This window comes from Tripterygium wilfordii, chromosome 17, assembly GCF_013401445.1.
Source record: "Tripterygium wilfordii isolate XIE 37 chromosome 17, ASM1340144v1, whole genome shotgun sequence".
NCBI classification, from domain to species: domain Eukaryota; kingdom Viridiplantae; phylum Streptophyta; class Magnoliopsida; order Celastrales; family Celastraceae; genus Tripterygium; species Tripterygium wilfordii.
In genome coordinates this window covers 12745395-12768476 of record NC_052248.1, presented here as the reverse complement: position 1 = coordinate 12768476, position 23082 = coordinate 12745395, and the positions used below count along the sequence as shown (strand labels likewise).

At 36.9% G+C, this 23082-nt stretch overlaps 3 protein-coding genes and 1 pseudogene across 7 annotated transcripts; 2 read left to right on the top strand and 2 right to left on the bottom strand.

Moving 5' to 3' along the window:
• The first annotated feature begins 220 nt into the window (after nucleotides 1-220).
• On the top strand, nucleotides 221-7660 carry LOC119981958 (annotated as a pseudogene).
• Nucleotides 7661-11392: 3732 nt separating this feature from the next.
• On the top strand, nucleotides 11393-13486 carry LOC119982785 (transcription factor PIF3-like). 2 transcript variants are annotated; one of them, XM_038826344.1, is made up of 6 exons: nucleotides 11396-11544; nucleotides 11646-11729; nucleotides 11820-12188; nucleotides 12280-12369; nucleotides 12900-13031; nucleotides 13136-13486. In XM_038826344.1, the coding sequence occupies exons 2-6, from the start codon at nucleotides 11697-11699 to the stop codon at nucleotides 13430-13432; spliced, it is 921 nt and encodes a 306-aa protein (XP_038682272.1). In that variant the 5' UTR covers nucleotides 11396-11544; nucleotides 11646-11696; the 3' UTR covers nucleotides 13433-13486. The 2 variants fall into 2 exon arrangements, with proteins under 2 accessions (XP_038682271.1, XP_038682272.1); XM_038826343.1 differs by having other exon boundaries at nucleotides 11393-11729.
• A 1742-nt stretch (nucleotides 13487-15228) lies between these two features.
• LOC119982161 (charged multivesicular body protein 7) lies at nucleotides 15229-18591 on the bottom strand. Of its 4 annotated transcripts, none has more exons than XM_038825388.1 (8): nucleotides 18216-18591; nucleotides 18056-18115; nucleotides 17742-17906; nucleotides 17286-17468; nucleotides 16611-16741; nucleotides 16099-16267; nucleotides 15828-15957; nucleotides 15229-15706 (listed from the first exon to the last, which is right to left on the bottom strand). In XM_038825388.1, the coding sequence occupies exons 1-8, from the start codon at nucleotides 18405-18407 to the stop codon at nucleotides 15426-15428; spliced, it is 1311 nt and encodes a 436-aa protein (XP_038681316.1). In that variant the 5' UTR covers nucleotides 18408-18591; the 3' UTR covers nucleotides 15229-15425. The 4 variants fall into 4 exon arrangements, with proteins under 4 accessions (XP_038681316.1, XP_038681317.1, XP_038681319.1 ...); XM_038825389.1 differs by having other exon boundaries at nucleotides 15229-15703; XM_038825391.1 differs by having other exon boundaries at nucleotides 15229-15688.
• Nucleotides 18592-20451: 1860 nt separating this feature from the next.
• Nucleotides 20452-22231, bottom strand: LOC119982208 (transcription factor MYB61-like). The gene is made up of 3 exons (XM_038825454.1): nucleotides 22017-22231; nucleotides 21800-21929; nucleotides 20452-21700 (listed from the first exon to the last, which is right to left on the bottom strand). Exons 1-3 carry the CDS (start codon nucleotides 22147-22149, stop codon nucleotides 20734-20736), a joined length of 1230 nt encoding a protein of 409 aa, XP_038681382.1. The 5' UTR covers nucleotides 22150-22231; the 3' UTR covers nucleotides 20452-20733.
• Nucleotides 22232-23082: the final 851 nt, after the last annotated feature.

Below are 23082 nucleotides of genomic sequence, written 5' to 3'. Positions count from 1 at the left end.
TTTTACCATAAAGAATCTTCAGAAAATCTTCCGTGTCCACGTGGCATACCCGAATTTTGTTTTTATTTTTCAAAGATTAAAAAAAATAAAGGTTAAAATATTCTATTCATGCACCGAAGTGTGCACAATGCGCACAGCCGACAAATTAGAACCAGTAGGCCGTTTCGAATTAGCACAAAACCCACAAACATCGCATTTTTATTTCCCGCCTCGATTTGTCTCCGCGAACTAACAAAAAAATTCAAATTATTCTCTTCTTCTTCCACGGAACGCAGAGTTCCGCCAGTCTTTGTTTTGAAGAAATGTACGGGTTCGACAGTGAAGCTCGTCTGTAACTGTTTTACATTTCCTGTAAGTGATCGGATGATCGCGCTTAACCCTCATTGTTTCTATTATGCTGAAAATCGTTTGATTCGGGAGCATGCTTCTAGTTTTGTGAGAGGTTTATTTTCCATTTTTCTTGTTAAATCTACGCTGTCTCGATTTTACCTTTTCAGAGATTCGTGTTCCATGATTACTGATTTTATGAGGTTATAACCCTAGCGTATGCATCATATTCATATTGTTTGATGAATCGTGTCAGATGGTACAAAATTTCACGATATTTTCTGTGAAAAGTACAGTTTCTGTTCGGGTACTCAAACAAGGGGTCTTGATATTGTACTCGTTATTGGTTTTCTGATAATTTATTCTGCACTATCTTGTTGTTGTCGCACCGTTTCTTTCCTGTTTTGGAGTTCTTTCATTTGGATTGCCCTTCGTATTTGATATTTCTATTTTATAACGTTTAGCTGGCGAGACAAGTGAGAGTTAAAATAGAAGAGGAAGATTCCACTCTCATGCTGCTGTTGTTTTCTGGATTTTTAAATTCTCAGCTTATGCCAAACAGGCGCAAAAATCTGATATGAGTTGGGGCGTTTGTTTTCCTTGAGTCTTGAATTATAAACTCTTATGTTTAATTTTATTGAATTGATTAGCTTATCTTATTGTTTAACAAGCAAACCGAGAACTGGGCACATTTCTTTCCCCATTTGGTTCTAAATTTTAACATTGGTCATTCTTCAGGTTGCAGCTGTAAGCAGTGCGGGTTGGCATCCTTCCTACCCAAAATTATGCCAGTGGAGGTTGACGTGCTTAAAAATTTACATTATGTAAGTAACAAATGGCAGCACTAAGATTTTACTCTGGAGAGGAAGTGTTTGAACATAATTCTTGTTCTGGTTTCCTGAGTTTAACCATAACCATATACATATATGCCTCTGTCATTCTGTTCTGTTAATTATTATCCCTGTGGCACATAAATGACCAGTTTCATTTATTGTAAACAATATATATCTTCCTTGCATACATTGATTTTGATGGATGCTTGTATTTTACTTTTCACTGCAAACTTTTTCCTATATTTTGTTCATTTTGGTGATATGATTTGCACTCAGTTGTTTTTTCTGCTGCCTTCTGTTTCAAAGAATATGCCTTTTTGAATATCCAAAAAGAATACAATTTTATGTTTAATGCTTTAAGAATAAGAACATATTTTGTTAATACGAAATAGTTGTCTCGAAGTTACCAACAATGTTCTTCAATTTGTGGTTGCTACTTTTCAAGTCATTATTTTAAATAATCAGTCTCGCTTTCCATATCATTTTTTACTTTGTTAGGACCCATTGCCAAAACGATATTGGAAACAGTTCACGACCATATGAATCTTGGTTTAAGGACATTAGTTTCATATTGAGAAGAAGAAACCGGTTTTCACTATATATTTGTTTTTGGATTGAATTCAAGGTTTTTGTAAACGCTGAAACTTCAATGTAATGGTGTTGTGTAACTCTGTCATGATGTATTTCAGGATAGAATGAGTGACTGTCAGAGCCTTGGTAGTTGTTATCATCCATCCAGCCAATCTAGAAAGATTTCAATTGGAATGATGGTAGACCATATAGCAAAGAGAAGATCCGAATATTCAAATGAAAATGAGATTGTGGAGCCAAATGCAGAAAGAAAGAAACCAAGTGAAGAAAATAATTCAGAAGGAAGAAAAAGAGCAGAAGGAATTAGAGATGCTATCAAAATGAAGCAAATTGAAGCTCCAGAACAACCAGGTTCTCCCTGGGTAAGCACCAGATCCTTTAATGAAAAGTCATCTCAACCAGAGACGGTTGCACATGCGAGATCTTCCACTTCACTAGCTACTAAAGGGAAGCAGAGGAAACTAAATGCAGCAAAGGATGCACCAGTGAATTACTCGGATCATTTTTTCACAAATCAAACCTCCATGGCACATTCTCGCGACGGCAAGGGGAAAAAGTTTAGTGGTGACACTTATCAAAGTAATGGAGAAAGGGATGGTAGCTCACAGAGGGTGGAGGAATTTACATTTGCCACAGCTCATAATGTCGCTGTGTCGGATGAACGGGTGGTTGAGGGTAATACAGATAAAGTAGAGATTGAGAGAACTCAAACTTTGAGAATGAAGCTTTGTCAGATATTAGGAACTGCTTCTTCACCTAAGCATCAGACTTCTCAGATTAAGAAGGTAGATGGGAATAATTTAAAGCAAAAGCAAATCTTTGATCAAAATGGTGATACAGTTGTTGATAGAGAGACATCTGGCAAGCCGAAACAGAACTCGAATTCAATAGAAACTGATTCAGAGATTGCTGAGACTATCAAAAGACTAGTTACTCCTTCTTTGGCTCGAAAGACAACTAAAGTACGACATCTAAAAACTCATGGTGATCCATCCTCTATTCACAGGCAGAAACATCAGGAGAACTTCTTCTCTTCCAAAAGGGGGTGGTCTTACAAACTAGATGGAGTTGTGAATGGTGGCTCCTCAGCTTCCCCGAGGAAGATGTATCAGAAGAGAAATTCCAAAATTGAACCACACAAAATTTACTTCCCCGAAAAAATCACATTGATGAGATTCCAAGGGAGACTCACAAAACACCATTTCCATCTGAAAGACCATCTCCACTTTGTAATATGGGAGACGGTTTCCCTGCTGAGAATCAGAGAGAAACATACAAAATTGGTACGCAGGTTGATATCCACAGCCGTGTAGTACCAGAAAATGGGGTTCAACAAGAACACACTGGTCACCCCTTTTCGATAAACATGCCAGATCCACAAGATGAAGTCCAAAGTCCAGCACAAACTGTACAGATGGAGAAGAGTGTTCCCAGTCCAGCAGTAGCTGAGAAAATGTCTGGTGTGAAAAATATCTGTAGCTTCCAGAATTTGCGCACTTCAAAATCCGATTTCTTTGAATCAAATGGGGGCGTCGAATCATCAGTATCCTTGACCATTTCAAATGTGAGTAGATAATGCGGTTTTACGATTTCTAAGCTGTTATTTTTTTAAATTTTTTTTTTCACTTCTTTGCCTTTCCTTATTGAAGTTTAGGATGATGCAGAGGAACCTAACAGTTCTCCACCCAGGAAAGCAGCACCTGTAAATGAGATTCAACGTGAAGATATTGATCATCCATTTTCGATAAACATTCCAGACCCACAGGATGAATTCCTAAGTCCAACTTTTAAAATTAAAACACCCAACTCAAGCTCCTCCCCTGTCTCAAGACTGAAAACTGTGCAGGTGGAGAATGATGATCACAGTCCTGCAATGGCAAAGAAAATGTTTGGTGCAGAAAATATCCAAAGTTTCCAGACTTTGTGCACTTCAAAACCCTATCATTGTGAATCAAATGCAGATGCTGAATCATCAGTATCCTTGACTATTTCAAATGTGATTATATAATGTGTTTTTGATTCCTCTACGCTGCAGTGTTTTTCTTTATGTCTTTGTGTTTCCTTTGAAATTTAGGATGATGCAGAGGAAATCAAAGGTTCCCTTCCCAGTAAACCAGCACCTGTGAAAAGAAGAAAAATTGCAGTCGACAGCTTTTTTGAATCATCATCTGAAGAGGGGGATTATGAGAGCTCTAAAGAAAGCCCCTCTAGAGGTAATATCCATAGGGTAGTCGAACTATGATTCAGATAAATATTAAATATCATAGGTTCAATTCCTGGAAATAGTCTCTCCACACATAAGGAGTAATGTCTGCGTACATCTTTCCTGTAGGAATTATTGACCGTGTCTCAGAAATTACTTAAAGATGCATTCATATATTATCAAATCGCAATAGGTTTTAGAGAAAATCCAACACTTTTTGCCTCCTAGAGTCAAGTGTTGCATCTCTCTTTGTTAGACAGTTTGACTTAATCTGCCCACAATAAGCACTCTGCAAATTTTTTCTTACATTTTTTGCTGGTTTATTTTTGTTTCCTATAGATCATCTAGTATCAGAAAACCATAAACTTGATTGTCATCACTCTAAGGAAGGTATGTTAGTGCAATTGGTTGTGAGAATCAGTCGATATTTGAATGATTTAAGCTTGCCTGCTTGAATAGTAATTTGGTGAAATATCATCTATCGGAAGGTTCATTATTAAGTTTTAGCCAAAGTGATTTATCTCTGACCAGTCTCCACTAGGTGTTCTTCTTAGGTTATTTAATTAATTTTCTTGGTGCGGTGAATATGCTAGCATACCTTAACGTAATTTTATTTTCCTCGTTTTTCAATGATAGTTGCTTGTTATCCTAACTAAATAGTCTTATCCAGGTCATAGAGAACGAGATACTTTTAAACCAGCAACTCACACTGTCGAGAAACTGAAGTTCACCTTTGGCCCACATAAAAATATACGAAACCTTAAAGATTTTTGAGTGAACAGTTTCTGTCCCACATTCCCCTCTCAAAAAGGCATACCCTTGTAAACCAGTATATACTGTCACATGTCTATATTATAAGTTTTCAGCTTCTTTTCTCTTTTTTTTCCTAATGTGTTTTTGTCTCTATATCTTCATAAAATGTGCAGATATTGGAGAAAGTGAATGGATCCAGGAGCCTTTAGAAGAGAAACAAGAGGATGAATTGACAAGGTTTCTTTCTCCGATGCTAAAAGTTATAATTTGGAAACTTCTTATGGAGTTCAATTGTTCAAATTGTTTATCTATCTACACATTCTAGTTCTTGATAAATTTTGTACGTCTCCACAATTTTCAGGGTAGTTAAGCTGTTTGCCTTGGCTCTGGAAAACATGAAGAGAAAAATTCAGTCAGCAACAAGAAAGAAATCCAATGAAATTTTGACGTCTGTTTCTGAGGAAGTACATCAGCAGTTACAAAATATTGAATTGCAAATTCAAACAGATGTGTAGGTATTTCAAGCTGACAGATTTCCCTTTTTTGTGTAAGCCTTCTTAGTTTGATCTTGTTATTCCAGGGACAAGCTGAAAAGCCTCAGCAAATCAAAAAGAAAGCTCCTGGAAACAAAACTCCAAGGTGAAGAATTCGTTTAAACTGATTAACTTGTAATCAGAATTTAGAATGATCCAAACTTGTTGCTTTATTTAGGGTTCTTAAACTTTATCGATCTAACTTAGAATTGATTAAACAATTTCAGACTATCAGTAGATCATAAAGGTTTAGTGTTGAGGTGAACTTCACTTGGTTGAAAGTTGAAAATTTCGCTATTTTATTAAATATTCATGCAGAGCAACAAGAGGAACTGAAGTCCAAGCATGAAAAATTCCAAAAGGTTGTTCATCAGCATCTCCAAGATTGTGAAAGCACGATTGAAGGACTGGAAGCAAACCAGATCGAGTTGAAGGGAATCATGAAGAGGCAAAGTATGGAACTTTAAACTTTTTGAATTCATTTCTTTAATTAAGTAAATGCATAATCTCATATTCAATAGATGTCCCTTGTCTAATGCACGATTGAAGGACTGGAAGCAAACCAGATCGAGTTGAAGGGAATCATGAAGAGGCAAAGTATGGAACTTTAAACTTTTTGAATTCATTTCTTTAATTAAGTAAATGCATAATCTCATATTCAATAGATGTCCCTTGTCTAATTTTATGTTTTTGTTAAGTGATATCACACAATTTCAATAGATGTGATAGAATCGCGCCTTCAATAGATGTGATAGAATTGCGCCCATACACGCTCAGCACCCAAGGCTCAATCGACACCCACCCATGGGCCGGTTGTACCCAAGGCCTCCCAGCCCATACTAGAAAACCTTGGGTACTAAGCGAGACCCATACTTCCCCCTTATAAACAACACCTTAGCTCCCACATCTTCCGATGTGGGACAATCCTATCAGCCTGCGAATATTTAAGTTAATTTAGGGAATGGTGACACACTGAGTGAAATTTTGTAATTATATACACTTTAACCTTTTAGGTCTATGCAAGTAGAATCAGCAGATAAGTGATGCTTGTATTTTGTTGGTATGAACCTTAAGTGAGAGTATAGAGATGAAATTACTTGTCAGGAATCGTCCATCATTGAAAATTTCTTTTTCCATCCACATGAAGTACACGAGTTTTTAGTTCAACATACTGACAGGCCATCATTACTAGGTAAACAAAAATCTATAATTTCATGATCTTCAAACAACATGAATAACCACTATGCGCTTTGAAAAACAAACTGTAACTGTAAGGGTTCAAATCCTGCATACAAGATGATTTAGTCCAGCATTCATGTAGAACGAGGTATTGCCTTCAAGGAAAGGTTGTTTATTATAAGCTTTATTTATTGGAGTGTGAAATAACCCGTTACCCTGCTTTACTGGTTTCAATTATGCGACCAAAAAACTTTACGAGGTTGAATTTGCACCAAACAGTTTTTGTGCCAAAAAAGAGAATTTAATGCTGGTATGTACAAATTACAATATCTGATAAATTTGAATACGTGTATAGTTGACGCCTGTCGGAGACTAGTTTTTATGCTAACTCCCGCTAACTTTTCTTTTGTTTAAAGAAGCTATAAACCAGAAGCTTGTCTTGCAAGTTGGAGCAACAGTTGAGGGCCACCTCAATGATTCCCAAAGAAGGATCACAGCCATTCACAAGGCGAGTTTTCTATTCTATTTTTTTTTCTCTTGCGTGTGAAAATTTTATTTCTGATCCCCTATCTCCTGTGAATAAGATGATTTTAGATTGCTAATTGATTTTCTTTATTGATGTTCAGCATAGCTATGCTGCCAGCATTTATTATGTTACATTACATCTAAGGTGGTCATACTGATCAATGGTCATTTGAGCGCAAGATACATGCTTAATTGTTTATATGTGCATTGATTGCAATCTTGTTACGTGAGTTTCAACCATCAGTCGCATACATTAGCCTTTAAAAACTATATCAAGAAAATCACCAGATTTTATCCACTTGAGGTCAGATTCTCATGTCTTAAAATTGTGCTCATAGAGAAGATCGGGCACTAAAATTTATAGATTATGATAAGCAGTTTATATATTTGACTTGTTTGAACTTATTGCAGTCAGCAAGGAAACAGATGCTCCAGCTGAAACATGTTATAGCCGAGTGTTTTCCCGAGGATAGTTTAACTTGAGCTGACTTCAATTGCTATCACAAAACAAAGATGAGGACATAGTTCAGCATTAAGCCTTCCCGGAGATGGTCATTGATCTTGAGAAGTTGCCTTAATTGCTCCTTTCCCTATATCGCGGTAGGTATATTTTATGTACTCTTATTAATTGTATAGATAGCTCAAACCCCCGTTATTGTTATGGTAATGCATGTTTGGTAATACATGCCAACAATAGTAAAACATTGATCATTTGAACCCCGCTTCAAGTTTGGATGACTAATCAACCAATGTTGAAGTAAAAAATCTGTTCTTTTTGTTTTTTCTCGCTTTCCTCTTACTTTTGTACCTAGGAAAAATCTGATAACGTCGCCTTTTTTCATAGTTTGATAGAGAAAAGTTCATGTTTCAATGACTTGCATGTACAAAATTGATCACACAAATATAATTAATGGTTTTTTCGTAACAAATCGATTGAGAAGCGGCTCATAGACCACCTAAACTGTGAAATTTGAATTGTCCCCATCTGTTCTTCCCTTGGCATTGAAGGTTTTTGCCGGTTCTTAGAAGGAAAGTAGGAAACATGCGAACGAGGTGGCACGTGAACAGTCACGTGGCCGCACGTGAATCGTACACTTTTGTCCCAGTAACAAAGTTTATGATTTGATGTGACTTGAAAGCTATATGTTGAAATAGGAACCAAACATATTTGAGAATCATGTGGTTCTCGAACTTGTTTGTTTGGCAGCGGACAGTGTCGCAGATTAGAGCACTTGCAATGGTGTAAGTGTTTTTGGGCAAACAAAAATTAATATTGGTTTCATTTTTATTACGTAAAAAATTAAATTAAACACGTTTTTCAATATAATCACATCAACAAAACAAAAATTCTTATATATTAATCATTTTTACCCAACATGAAGGCCAATAATATCTCATGTCTCCATGTTGTCCACAACAAAACTACATTAAAATACTATCTCACAATACAATCACATCAGTAAAACACTTCTTCCCAATATAATCACATTAGCAAAACATAAAATGTAAAACACTTCTTTTAATATAACCACATCAACAAAACATAAAATCTCATACAGTTTTATTGGCCATGTAACAAATCTGGGCCTCCATATTCTTCTCCCTAAAAGGCTTAATAGAAGGTGGGAGTGTACCCTCATTTATACAAGTCACCAAGACCATTCCCAACCGATGTGGGACTCCAACACTCCCCTCACACACCAGGAAAGGTGATAAGTGCAAGCCTCCTCCATCGGACCACTTTTGTGGTTGGGTCTTGCTTCGATATCATGTAATAAATCTGGGCCCCCATATTCTTCCCCCTAAAAGGCTTAATAGAGGGTGGGAGTGTACCCTCAGTTATACAAGTCATCAAAACCATTCCCAGTCGATGTAGGACTCCAACACTGACCCAGCAAAACTTACATCATTGCAAGTGTTCTTAGAGTTGATAGGGCATATTCACACAATGGGACCCACAACACACATGGGAAGTTTAGAGTTAGTGTATTTGGATTGAGGTATCTGGAAATGGAAGAGAATGGAGGGGACAGGGAGAGAAGGGAAGGGAAAATATTTTTCCTCTCCCATGTTCAAAAACTTGACCGACACCAAAGTGTGTGTGTACTTACCCCAAGTGTAGGGTATCGTCAAGTAATAAACCGGTGAGTCCGGTATCGATCCACGAGGAAGCAATGCAAATTTGAAGTGAATGATATGCAAATGACTAGCTAACACTAATAAACACAATGAATATCAAATAAAAACAAGTAAAAGAAATGGGTCGAATGACTCGGTAGCATGAGCGATTTTGTAATCAAAGTAAGCACAAATTGGATTTAAAACAATTAATTAAAAACCTAGTCTCTAATCCGTCCCGGTGGTTACTCGGTTCTCATACTCAAGGTATCATTGCAAACACACACAACCATACACAATGCATTGTGTGATACTATCAATCATGCATATACAAAGAGAATTGGGATATAAGACTTCAATTCATACATGTAGGTCATCGGGTCTCTTAATCTACGATGAACGCAAATGGATAAGCACCTAATATTATGGATTAATGTTCCCCCTTGGGGCTCGGCTTGGCTAACACCCCAGTTTCACACTCAAAGATCAATTAACCATAACTCTCCCATGCACATTCCTAAATTAACCCAAAACCCCATCATCAATACACATAATTAATAGCTATGCAATGGAAAACTCAATTAATTAAGGAAATCATGCAATGGATTTAACAATTCTCAATCAAACACATTAGATGCAATCCCTAGACTAGACAATCCAAGAATACAATCAAATATGTCATTCTCATATATCCACTCACACAACTATCACGAAATTAAAAGAGAAGAATCGAAGCTACGATTCTTTGAACATACCTTGAGTAATCGAAACCTTGCATCCACCTTTCGGGATTAGAAACTAGAGAAGAGAACTACCCACTCATGATTGTTGCAATAAACATCCAATCTATTGTCATCTAAATCAGAGTTTATACAAAATCAAGAGAAAGCACCAAAAACAATAAAGAAAACTTAGAGAGAGAAACTAGATCTACACTACTCCTATGGTGGCTTCATGTTGGAGAAGTGAATGAATAATAATGTGGAAGCCCACCAAATCTTAGGGTTTTCTTCTCTTTTTACAATAGAAAATACCTAACTACCCTTATAAAATCGTTTCCCATTGGTTACATACATGATTTACCCCAAATGCCCTTGAAATTTCGGTGCAGAAAATTGCAGATTCGCCGTAGGTGTCCGGACGGGTGTCCGGACGCTTCATGCCTCCAACTTTGTCCGAACAAGGTCTGATTCCAAGCTCTTGTGATTTCCACCATTGGATCTTTTTCCATCTTCAAATCTCGACCTTCAATTACATGTGCAAATCTTGGCCATTGAATGAATAGATCATTAAATCTCAACCTTGCAATATGTAGCCGTTGCACTTGCATTATTTTCCAAGTCTAGCTTTGCAAGATTTGAGTTGTCATGTGCACTTGTAGCCATCTTTGACCATTTGATTAAACTTGCACCAAATCTTGACCTTGGTATCTCCAACAATTTTGTCATCTTTGACCATTTGATCAAACTTGCACCAAATCTTGGCATTGGTATCTCCAACAATTTCCTTTTAAATGTGTAGCAACTTGCAGCCATCTTTGACTCCAAAAATCAAGTAAGATCTTCTTTTAAGTCAAAAATTGCAAGCAAGAATGTTGTCTTATGCACAACCATTAGATTCACCTTTAAATGATCATCTTAACCCTTCAAGTCTTGTTGTAATCTAATCCATTCATAATTCAAAACAATTCAATCTCGGCCATAGATTAGTGTACCGTTGGAGCTTGTAGTCTTCAAGAATATCTTCATAATCTAAGTCCCGACACCTCACAGCAAAAAGTGCCCAAAAAGTGCTCCAACTTGCCAAATTCAGTCATTTAAGCCCGATTTCCTGCAGAACCAACGGGAAACATGTATAAGGGTAAAATTACTTTATTTAAACACAAATGAATTACTATAAGCACTAGAACCTCCTAATTAGATAGTATTAGGACCTCAAAATAGAGGTCCGGTCAATAGGGCATATTCACACAATGGGACCCACAACACACATGGGAAGTTTAGAGTTAGTGTATTTGGATTGAGGTATCTGGAAATGGAAGAGAATGGAGGGGACAGGGAGAGAAGGGAAGGGAAAATATTTTTCCTCTCCCATGTTTAGATAGATAAAAAAGATAGAAATAAAATTTATTTAATTTACTAATTTATCTTTATTTATTTTCTAAAATAAAGAAAAAAAAAATCATGTTTTGGTCATTTATTTACCTTGATAATTTTCGAGAAATCATAAAATATAAGGCAAATTTAGAAATCATAAAATAACAAAAATTATATTTTTCTTAAAACATTCGACCTGAGACTGGCTGAGAGCGATGGTAGTAGTTTTGAAATCTGTGGAGGGTGGACCACTAAGTAGCAGCATATGGAGTATGTGGATGTGGATTCTCTCTCTTCATAGTATTTGCCTATTTGGAGTAGTACAAGCGTGGACCACTTGCCGACTCCGCAACCCTCCACGGGAAGGAAAAAATATTCAGAATGGCGTACGTGCTTGTGTGTTGATTACAGAATCGATGTTGTAGTGCTATATATGAGATACTTATCTAGAGATCGGAGATCATCTAGGTCCTTTGATTTCCTGCAGCATCGATTCCTCCTATCTAGCTAGGTTTTGCTAAACCCTAATTTAAAGACGATGCTGAGAGATTTTGCTAAATCCAGTTTTCAGGTGAGTAGATCTTCTCTGAGATCTCCTTAAATTGCGATGTTAATTTGTTGACTTTTTTTTTCACCTCTGTGATCTTGAATTCGGTTGTAGATTAGGCGGTGTGGAGATGTTGCTGAGGTTGTATTGGGATTCGTTCCTTCATGCGCTGCTCAAGAAGCAACTTATTCTAACTCGGTCAGATTGGGGACTCATGATGATAAATGTGTTTTTCAAGTTCAGTTACCGGAATCGGTGTCTGCCAAGAATCAAACAATACCAGTAAACAACAACGTACCCCCTGACGAGGAATCAAAAGCATTTGGAGATGAAGACGAAAGCAATAAGCGAAATCTGACTACTGGACTGTCTACAGCTCCATCGGTTGCATTTTCGTCTGGATCGCCGGGGGCTTCGAGTGATTCAATGTCTTCCCCAAAGAGGAGCTACGACGAGTCCGAGGATTTTACACATCTAAGCGACGTATGTAAATTTAATTTGTTACGATGACCTCCTTAATTTTCCTTTTTCTTTTGTCTTCCATGTGTTTGACAAAACTCCATGTGTATCGCAGAGCGTGGAGGAAGAACCAGTAATGCGTAGCGAGAGAAGTGGAGGTGCCAAGAGAAGGCGAAGCTCAGAAGTGCATAATTCATCAGAGCGAGTGAGTGGTTCTAATATAATTCAATGCTTGATCAACCAATATCTTGTTAGAAATTCCACCCAAACAATACAAATCAATATTGTCCGTTTGCCTTAAAATAAAAAGGCCTTGATTGTGTGAGAGGTAGTGTACTTTTGCTTACAAGTCACTCGATTGGATTATACCAATCCGATATAGGATTATAGTCTTGGCACTCTCCGCATTTGTGGGTTGAGTTATGTTAGACATGACAAGTGGACATGTAGAGATCATATCCAAATGGATCGAGATTTTACTCTGATAGTATGTTGGAAAATCTATCCCAGACGCTACAAATCAATATTGTGCACTTTAAGCGGCCTAAGCCTGCACGACTTTGTTTCTCTAATTGTTGCTTACGCTATTTAAGCCCTGAAAAGACTTGCGTGTGTTGGACATTTGCTTATTAACCACGCGATTAAGTTGTGTTAATCCAATCCGATGGGGGATAATAGACTTAATATATCTTTCCTTCTTTCTTTTTCCTCTCTAATTTGGTGTTAATTCAACAGAGGAGAAGAGAAAAGATAAACGAGAAGATGCGTGTGTTGCAAGATCTACTACCGAACTGCAACAAAGTGGACAAAGCTTCAATGCTTGAGGAAGCCATTGAGTATTTGAAGACCCTTCAGTTCCAACTACAGGTGAATTAGTTTCTTCTCTACAACAATATCATATCTATCTATCATAACTTCGTAAGTTAAGTGATTGGTAATCTAACTCGAAACTACATTTGTTGATGGTGTAGACAATGTCAATGGGTTGGTTGTTGCCTTCGATGATGTTCATGGGCCGAATGCGACAATTACCACCGTATCAGTTTGCTCCAATGGATCCTCCACCACAACCACAGTTCCTGAATACTTCACCGATGATGCAGGGACGTCCATCCATGTCAGTGCCACTTCCACCATTTTTTAATCCTTTGTTTGGAATGCCATCTTCTTCTTCTTCTACGCAATCGGTTCCTGTTACCAACCCATTTGAACAATTGGGTTGTGGTCTTTTTTCTCAATCAAATTCAAAGAATCACTCACAACTGTAATTTTATATATAGATCTATATGATCACCCTTAATGGATCGAGTTAGGTTTGTCCATTGTTGAAAAAGTTGCATTATTTATTTCCATTTGTTAACACAGAGGAAATATACAACATTTTATTTGCCAACATTTATTAAGTCAATAAATATTGAAACAATCAGTATTATCTTTTTGAAACATTAATAAAACTAAACAAACAAAGCAAATAAATGGATGTTTCCAGACAAGAACATCTTTTTTTTATTATGGGGTAATCGCATTCCTTTATTTTAGTTTACCGATTTACACGATCAAACGAGTGAGCAATGACGAACTCGTTTGGAAGAGTGGAGAGACTGGGAAAGAGGGGAATGATATAACAGGAAAAGTAAAAGGAGGTTTTATTATCTTTATTCTGCGTATTCACTTCAAAAGCTTCATTGCTCCTCCCATGTCATTTCTGTTCTCTTTATTTTTCTTCATTCCTAGGCCCGCCCGCATAGCTTGACGAACTATAACGAAAACTATTCAGCTAGCCAGCCCATGCGATAAGGGTTTGTCGAGGGAGCAACTCTTTTTTTTTCACCTTAAATTGGTCAAAATAACATATAGAGAATTTCTGACTTTTCATGGAGGATTAGATCCAATAACGGGGATCTTTGGTTTATCGATATTGCGAGATGAGTGGTCTACGAATTATTATTGTGTCCTTCACGGTTACAAAAAAATGAGCAGCCTGAGGGTTTTCTTTACCCCTCCCATTGAAATGCCTATGCTATTTTTTATTTTTAGTTTCCAACGTATCTTAAGACTAATCCTCCGAGATATGGTCAGACGCCAAAGACGGAGACCTCTCTCAATAAGGTTTTCTGCATCCACAAGGACTCGAACCCAATACCTTGCTTAAGCGACTAGAACCCCTTATCACTCAGGTCAACCCTCGTTGGTATTTGAATATACATCATGATAGTCAAGCTTCATACCAAAAAGGGCATATTGCTCTTTTTGCTCAATGGCAGTTGGTCCTCCGTATGAAGTTGAGGTCCATCAATGGTCGCTACTCATTCTCTGGAGATCGTCTCAGGTGAGTCTTGTTCAAGCCAAAACGCACTCTGAAAGTGACTCATTTTTGCATACCAATTATCACAGACAACATTTGTTATGTTGGGATCTTTAGCTGACATCAAGATTAAATAATGGATCTGTGTGGAAATGCTTCTCAAGCCCATGAGCCATTAATGGATGCCCGCTCTGTTTGAGGCCCGGTTTAGGCCCACGTATTGATAGGGTTCTGTTTAAGGCCTAATTTATGCCCTCATACTGATTGGGTTCTGTTCAAGGCTTGATAATGGATAGGAGTCGCGTTTCTCCAAAACTTGTTTAAGGTCTGATTTAAACAGAAGTACCTAAACTGTCAAAACCAATCTTTCACAAAGTTCTCTCCTTGTATAGTTAATAGAGTCTCCTACCCATCAAAAGAGAAGCTTGGAGGAGCTCCAATTCTTAAATCTTAACTACAATTCCTCTCAAAAATCATATTAAATCACAGTTTTTTTTTCAATAACATATAAGAGTTTGAGAGATAGGATTTAGTGTTTAGAGTTTAGGGTTTATGATTTAAGGTCTAAGATCTAGGGATTATAGTTTAGGATTTAGATTTCTTTTTTCAAAATCTACCTAATATTTTTTAACATTATGAACACCAAGATATCCTAACACATTTTAAAGCATGATTTTGATTGGGTTCTGTTTTAAGGCTTGATAATGGATAGGAGTCGTGTTTCTACAAAACTTGTTTAAGTTCTGATTTAAACAGAAGTACCCAGAATGTCAAAAACTCATTCAGAAAGTTCCCTCCTTGTAGAGCAGAGTTAATAAAGCTTCCTACATATTAAAAGAGACATGATCCTTAATAGAAATAATGAATGTCTACTACAATTTCTCAAGTATATACACATTGGAGTACAACACAAGTGCGAAATTTTTTATGTACTGAGATTCAGTAGGAATTAGTACTTATGCAGCTTCAGGGATGGGATTCCGCAATTTTTCAATCCTGCCTGGTGCTACAGAATCAAGTGGTCCTGGATTCTCAGCTGATCCATCCCCAAGCTTTAGATTTGACAGAGCGTTAGTTAACAATTCAGCAGATTCTGAAGAAGCCTTTTCTGGTGCTTCCCGCCTAACGTCGATCCCAAGGACTGGAAGTTTGTCATATTTGATTTCCAATTCAAGCTTCCTGAACTCTTCTTCAATATCTTCATTCTCAATGTCAGTAACTGACACAGAAAATTCTACTACAATCATTCGAAAACATATTTGAGAGTAGAAAAAACAATATGCACAAATTTAACTATCTTTAATCAGTTAGGCATTCAAGACAAATAGAGTGAGAAAGAAAAGGGGCAGAGAGAGTACCAATAGCCTTTTCAACTTCCTTCAGCGTACCAATTCCCTCCTCTAGTTCTTCTAAACAGAGTTGAATGTCCTCAACAGTTATCCTATTTTCCTTCACTGCTCGTGCTCCAATTTGGATGGCTTCGGATACCTGTCATTGAATCAGTAAGCAAATTGAATTTCACCAAGCAACAATTTATTGATCGAAAATTTGATACCGGGTAAATAATTTAAATTTCCAAGTCTGCTACAAAGAATATTCAGTCTATGATTCTGTTTATTCCTAAAATACCTTCTTTGTAGATTCAGCATCTGCAATAATGCTGAGGACTTCCTCCACTCTGTTTAAAAGTGAGGAGCATTTTTCTCTGCTCTCTGTGGCTAACTTTAACTCCCTCACATGCCTGAGGGCTAATTTCTTATTCCCAGAGCTCAAACAAGCTAATGCTGATTTTCTTGACCTACAAATGGAATTAAATTCAGCCTGTCAGACAAGCATATTTATTTAATGAGCAGCAGCATTGCAATGGAATCCATACATTGTGAAAGTGTTGTTCTAATTGTCCATGTATAACAAAGAAGATGATCCCTTTTTTCAGTGATCCGGCATTGCCCAAAGATAGATAAATGATAAACTGAGGCGATGATCACACAAAAAATCTGGTAAAGCAGAATTCAAGATGGGCAGATCATAAGCAGGATCTCCCTTTTACACTTTATCAGTAGTATCATTATCCTGCATTTGTTTTGTAGAATACTGAAATAAACCCTCAAGGAACATAAAAAGAAAAAGGAAAAACTTACATTTCATGACGACGATCTATTATGTCTAGTTGTCGCTGGAGTTTTTCAGTTGTCCAAATTAGGTGCAGCACATCACAATCTAAACTTGTTATACCAGAGACTACAGCATGTGTAAGAGAAACTTTTACACCCTGTAAATTGATAATCTTATCACCAACTTGATCCAGATTTGAACAGGCTCACATAAAGGAACTGTCAAATGTAAGGCCAAATTGAAATGGTTCCTTGAGGAGTTAAAAATAGCCTGGCAAGTATCTTACTGAAGCCAGTAACTTGACGAGACACCTAAGCACGCAAAAGATATGAAAGTTTTGGGTAACACAAGGCAATAAAGATTGCCCTTTTAATCCTTTTGAAGACAAGATTACATTGTGCATGCCATATTGCCACTAAAGTTAATAACAGAAAAGGACACTAGTCAAGCTATTGTTTGTAACTCTATATCAATTTGTAATAATATTTTAGGTTACAGAACTGATATAATAAATTTCAGCCAGTCCTTAGCTAAATCTGATAAGAACATTAACGCCCCGGATAAGATCCCCCCTTCCTTTTTATTTTCAAAATTTAGTACTGAAAATGAATATGAGATAAGTATAAGGGGGCATGTTATAGTAAATGGTAATGTATACCAAGATTATAATCTCATAACCATAGGAAAAAAAAATTAAGTACCTCAATAAATTCCTTCTTACTGATAGAGAGGTACTGTCCTTTCCCACATCCAGACAAGTAACTCAAGACCGCAGATGCCTCGATTGGTCCATCACACATGCCTTCAAACTTCTCCAGTGTAACTATGCATGACGATGTCCAATGAGAGTCAGATAAAAGCTTGACAACTTCGCCAGCTTTCTCCTGGATGAAGAAAATCATCCAATTGCTAAGTCATATTAACCATAAATTATGCCCTATCATGAATCAAGAACAGAAGATTAACTTCCTTTTGAAGTAACTTGACAGTGGGTGCAATATTAACCACATGTTAAGACTCAGTTATATATCAATGTTTTTTTATTGTCTGCACCTTCAAAAAGAACTACAAGAAGTCTGGTTTTCTTCTTTTCTCCTTACCATGTGTTTTGCATAATCAAATCAATACAGAACATTAAGATAACTCAAACGGTATACCTTCAGTAGCGTTGTAAGAACGACATGATCTTCAAGCATGATGTCACGAGTCGAAGATCTAAAGGTCAAATTTCTTACTCTCACAAACAAATTGGAGAGTCGTCCGCTCCTTGGATTAACAAGATCCCCACTCCTCACAATATCACCTTCATTATACATTAAAGACTGAGAAAATGATCAAACAAATGAAAAATGAAAATACAGACAACATTAACACAAAAAAGAATCAAGTTCACTGCGAGCGCATAAGTTTCTATGATCTTAGCAGGTAAATCCTAGTAAAATTACTTGATAAAAGTTGTAAAAGAGCTCACCAGCACATGATCGATGCATAAAGGGGTCAGTCCTCCTCGATTGAACCACTCTTCCTTAACCTTCATTTTAGCAAGTAATTACTCAATAAACTTGAACGCAAAAACCTATCAGTACAAGACTAGTTGATAACTCGTTTACTATCTGAGCCAAATAAACTACCTCTTGAGGTCGAATGATGAAGATACCAAAATGTCGAGCGATTTTGAGAATCAAATCTCTCCAGAACCGAAATTTGAGTTCCCAGTCAGATCTCTGGCCGCTAAACGCCTTGAATCGTGCCATGGCGATCACTTCGTCGTCCCAATCCGGAACTTCCTTTCCAATGAACTCCGTCACTGAACTGCGATCCATGATCGTATCGGACTAATTCCAACTGCTGATTCCCTCACAGTCTGTCTTTCAGGGTTTCGGAGACAAATTTTGAATCCAAAATCCCATCAGATTATCTACCCAAACGCCCAAATGGACAAAAACGGGTTTTTAGGAAATCTCTGCAAAATTGCAAATCATTAGATGGCAGTGGCACCTCCCAAGAACGATGTCGTTCTGTAACTTCGGATTTCCAGGCACGGAGTGGGATCTTAAATAAGATGGGCCTATATTTCCGGTCTATAGGCTGATACCAAATTTGGGTAAGGCCTAAGACCAACACAATTCAGAGTTCCAGATCCAGGAACTCTTCCTAGTTGGGCCAATAGAGTCCGTGGGCTTCTTTCAGGCACGGAGTAGGATCTTAAATAAGATGGGCCTATATTTCCGATCTACAGACCTGATACCAAATCTGGGTAAGGCCCAAGACAAACACAATTCAGACCCACGAACTCTTCCTAGTTGGGCCAATAGAATCCTTGGGCTGCCCAATTTGGCCTTTCTTGCTTGGTGAGTTCGTACGCAAGTACTTTCTCTTTTTTTTTTTTCTACTTATGTATTTATTTATATCCAGAAATGAACAATTTATATCATAAATTGTCTTGGTGGATATTTAGGCCATCAATTCTAAATTAAAAATCATGAAAATGACCAATGTTTTGTTCTTAACGATGGAAACCGCAGCCACTGTTACTATCATTTGGGTGTGTACGGAATTACCCATTGAACTTACGTAATAATCCACAAACCACATAGAACATACATCATCTTCATTCCATAGTTGTCATCTCTTTTCATTCATAACACATGAAAGTAAGTACCCAAGGAAAGCAATTTATGTGCTTTTACATTATTTGGTTGGATATAAATAAATAAATGGTACTTTTATGACAAATATCAATTCTACATGCAAAATGTTGATAGCTAGGCACTAATATTACATCAAATTTATGTGTGCGAAGATTTGACCGTCCGAGTTTAGACTCATATCAGATGTATAAATGACAAATTTGTACAATCTCGTTTTTTATTTAAAAAAAAAAAAGAAGTTTTGATAAAAAGGGAGCGTGTCCTAAGAGATAATGTTAATGACTACAGTGTGTGTATATATATGGACCTCATTAGATGGAGGGTTACCATCCATTTGTGTACGGAATCATAAAGTGAACAAGCCCTCTAATTCAGTTTGTGGGGTTTCTCTGCCTGGCTTGTTTATGAAGTGACAACAACTTTTTATCTCTACCACTCTGCTACCTATACATATACATATATTTGTTTTTTATCAAGCTAGACATATACATATACATATACCTACACCTGTACCTCTCCATTCCTGTGAGTTTTTGCACGTGTGAGAGACTATATACACATCTTCAAGCCTTTTTAACGTTCAGTCTTGCATATCAAAGTCAAAGCCTAGTATTCAACACATTAACATTGTTCAAGGCCTAATCACAATTTTAAATGTCTAATTACCTCCAAAACGTATGAAATTAAAGTGATGGAAAAAGTGGTAAAGCTGTTAAAAAAAGTGATTTTTAAAGAGTCGAGTTTCTTGTAGTTTTTTTTTTAACCGAGAACGACGTGATACAAGTTTATCTTTGGACTTTCAATATGAGACTAAACTCAAGTCATTCAATCTGCACGCATGAAATTTCTCACATGACGATAATGTAAATTAGGTCAAAGCTTAGCACATGACCATAATGATATTGTTCTCAGTGAAAATCAAATTTAAAACTTTCAAATTCCATACAATTTGACCTCAAAAAAATTTACCAATTAAAATATCATCCAAATGCGGGTCGTGGATATTTGTAGACAACTGTTGATGTCTTAAACTGGTAAAAAAAAGTGTCCAGACAGAACAGAGAAAGCTTCATGTAAAGAGAGAAACCTCATAGGTTGAAGCAAATATTTACGAGGAACACATGAAAAAGGCTACCCAACTTTTTCTTTTCAGCATAAGGTCCACTAAACAGATAAAATTAATTATTAAAAAAAAGAAGAAGAAGAAAGAATCTCATTGATGAATAGCAATTGTGATTTCTTTTTTCTTTTTTTTTCCCTTTGTTTACACACAAGAATTGCAACACTATAAATCATACCCAATGAAGCAAAGAAGAGAAAGAAGACAACAGAACAAACTTTATTCTGCAATTCTAACCAAACCCAACAAAGTTTAGGGAAAAAAGAGAGACTATATACAGAAGAAAAATCAATTGGCACACAAACCTTTAATCAACCATGAAAACGACGACGATGAAGAAGAAGAAGAAGAAGAAGCGTTTTTTCAATCAATTCGAAGCTATAACTGTCCGTACGCCATTGTAATTCTGTGGAAATCAGTGTTCTCTTGCTGCTGCTGATTATGATTCCATAACCCACTTGAATTATCACTCAAAATATATGATTCTGACTTAATCTCATTGTACAGAGACTGGGGATTCTGTAAAGCGGCGGCCATTAACACTGGATTTTGGAGATACTCCGGCCACTTGATTTCTTCACTCTGTTGGGTTTCCAGTAACTGGTGAATTTGGGTCTCTTTCATTGATGTTTCTCCACATTCTCCTGATGATCCCCAAGAAAATAAACTGTTCTCAAAGAAGGAGCTGTTCTTCTGTAAATCAGAGTTCCCACTGCTTCCACTGCTGCTGTTACTGTTATTGCTTGGAGCACCAGGCTCCCAATATCGAGAACCATTAATGGTGAACGAACCCAGAGTGGGAGTTTCAGAAGGAAGAGTAATGTGAGGCCTGTAAGTCATGGGAGGAGTTGAAGAAACAAAAGGGTTGTTGCTTATTGGGAGAAGAATTGAAGACGAAGTGGAAGTGAATTCAGAGTTCATATCAAAAGATTTGCTTGTCTGGGTCAACCACAGATTTGGGTTTGAATTTGGTAAATAATTGAATTGATTCTGGAGAGGAAAATGTCCAGAAACTTCATCAGGGGAGGTTGAAGAATATCTATTGCTGCCATTAATTTGTCCAGAAGAAACTGAAGAAGGTAAATTTTCTTGCAAATTGGTCAGAGGCCTTGAATTGTTGTCGGTGCAGAGAAGGTTGAGTTCACTGGATAACCCAGAAACCTTATCTTGACTATTTGTTGGAGTCTTGTTCATGTCTTCTCCTCCATTTTCAACTTCTGATAGAGGTTTGTGGCTTACTGGGTCAATACCTCTCAGTCTCAGCTTCTTTTTCAGGCAAGAATTCCACAGATTCTTTATTTCATTATCAGTTCTTCCTGGCAATTGAGCTGCAATCTGTGACCACCTGAAGGAAAGAAAAAAAACCCAGAAATCTCAGCTCCCAATATCAACCAAAATCAATTGAATTTCAAACATTAAGCAAAAAAAATAAAAATAATCAAACCTGTTCCCAAGAACTGCATGAAGTTCAATTATAAGATTTTCTTCTTGCTGTGAAAATGTGCCTCTTTTCAAATCAGGCCTCAAGTAATTAATCCACCTCAGTCTGCAACTCTTGCCACATCTTTGCAGACCTGGAAATTGAACTTCTTGATTAACATTGCAGAGACAATTTGGTCAAAATCAATAAAACAGGGGAAACTGAGTCTTTCTTTTCTTACCGGCTAGTTTAGGTACAGAGCTCCAACAACCATGGCCGTACTTGGTAATATACCTCAAGAGTTTCTCATCTTCCTCTGGTGACCACAATCCTTTCCTTAGTTTTTGCTTGTAACAGCAAGAGTGCCTCCCCATTTGTTCTAAATGGGGGTCTGGTTTATTTATTGTTGTAGATGCTTAGATAGACACACACAGAGAGAGAGAGAGAGGGGGGGGGGGGAGCTGAGAAAAATTGAAGTAGCTGCAATGAAAGGGTGCTCAATTAATATAAGAACAGACCCTTTGTTTTCTTTTTTAATTTTGTTTATCTTGTTTTGGTTGGGAAGCTGTAGAGGATATTATTCAATTGCACGCACACTCATCAACAAAAAAGTGTCTTAAATTTTCATGTCCTTTCCAGGGAAGGTGGGGTCTTTTTTCACTGAAATTATATTGGGGCATAAAACAGAAATTGATAGGCAATATCAACACATATTGCGTGTATGTATCCAAGAGGTTTTGAGTTCCATTTCCATTGAGAACAATATAATTATGATCACGTGCACATTAAGCCTTGACACAACTTTTTTTGTCGTCAGGTGAGAAATTTCTGTGTGCGCGGGCCTGACGTTCAAAGTTTATACCCATGTAGATTATCCAAAGAACAAACGTGTCTGGTATCGTTTTCGATTATAAGCTTGTAACTTAACCCAATGAACATAGAGAAATTTGACAGGGTATGCTAATTAAGGAAACAAACAAAATATGATACACTTTTTAGTTTTTCATTTTTTATACACATTACCATTTGATGGTAATACTCTACAGAGACACTCCTCTCTCTGTATACACAAAAACAGATTGTAAACAAAACAGGGTACTCTGTATTCTTGACTCTTGCAGCTTCACCGCCATTTCTTCCAAATCATCATCACAATGAAAACTTGAAAAGTGTCATCATTACGTGGAAACAAGTAGAAATTATGGGTTTTATTTTTCTCTGTGAAAGTGATGTAAAATTCAGTATTTACTATTTAAATAAATAGAAAAATCAATGCTTTTTTTTGATGATTGAAAACGACGTCATAC

Bases quoted from the DNA above. Each gene is read 5' to 3' on its own strand.
- LOC119982785 (XM_038826343.1), top strand. From the start codon at position 11,697: ATGCTGAGAGATTTTGCTAAATCCAGTTTTCAG. The intron at 11,730-11,819 runs GTGAGTAGATCT...ATTCGGTTGTAG, and splicing joins TTGCTAAATCCAGTTTTCAG to ATTAGGCGGTGTGGAGATGT. The intron at 13,032-13,135 runs GTGAATTAGTTT...TTGATGGTGTAG, and splicing joins CCCTTCAGTTCCAACTACAG to ACAATGTCAATGGGTTGGTT.
- LOC119982208 (XM_038825454.1), bottom strand. From the start codon at position 22,149: ATGGGGAGGCACTCTTGCTGTTACAAGCAAAAACTAAGGAAAGGATTG. The intron at 21,930-22,016 runs GTAAGAAAAGAA...TTCAATTTCCAG, and splicing joins CTCTGTACCTAAACTAGCCG to GTCTGCAAAGATGTGGCAAG. The intron at 21,701-21,799 runs GTTTGATTATTT...TCTTTCCTTCAG, and splicing joins CATGCAGTTCTTGGGAACAG to GTGGTCACAGATTGCAGCTC.
- LOC119982161 (XM_038825388.1), bottom strand. From the start codon at position 18,407: ATGGATCGCAGTTCAGTGACGGAGTTCATTGGAAAGGAAGTTCCGGAT. The intron at 16,742-17,285 runs GTACTTAATTTT...ATCAATTTACAG, and splicing joins GTAAGAAGGAATTTATTGAG to GGTGTAAAAGTTTCTCTTAC. The intron at 15,958-16,098 runs GTATTTTAGGAA...ATTCAATGACAG, and splicing joins ATGCTGAATCTACAAAGAAG to GTATCCGAAGCCATCCAAAT.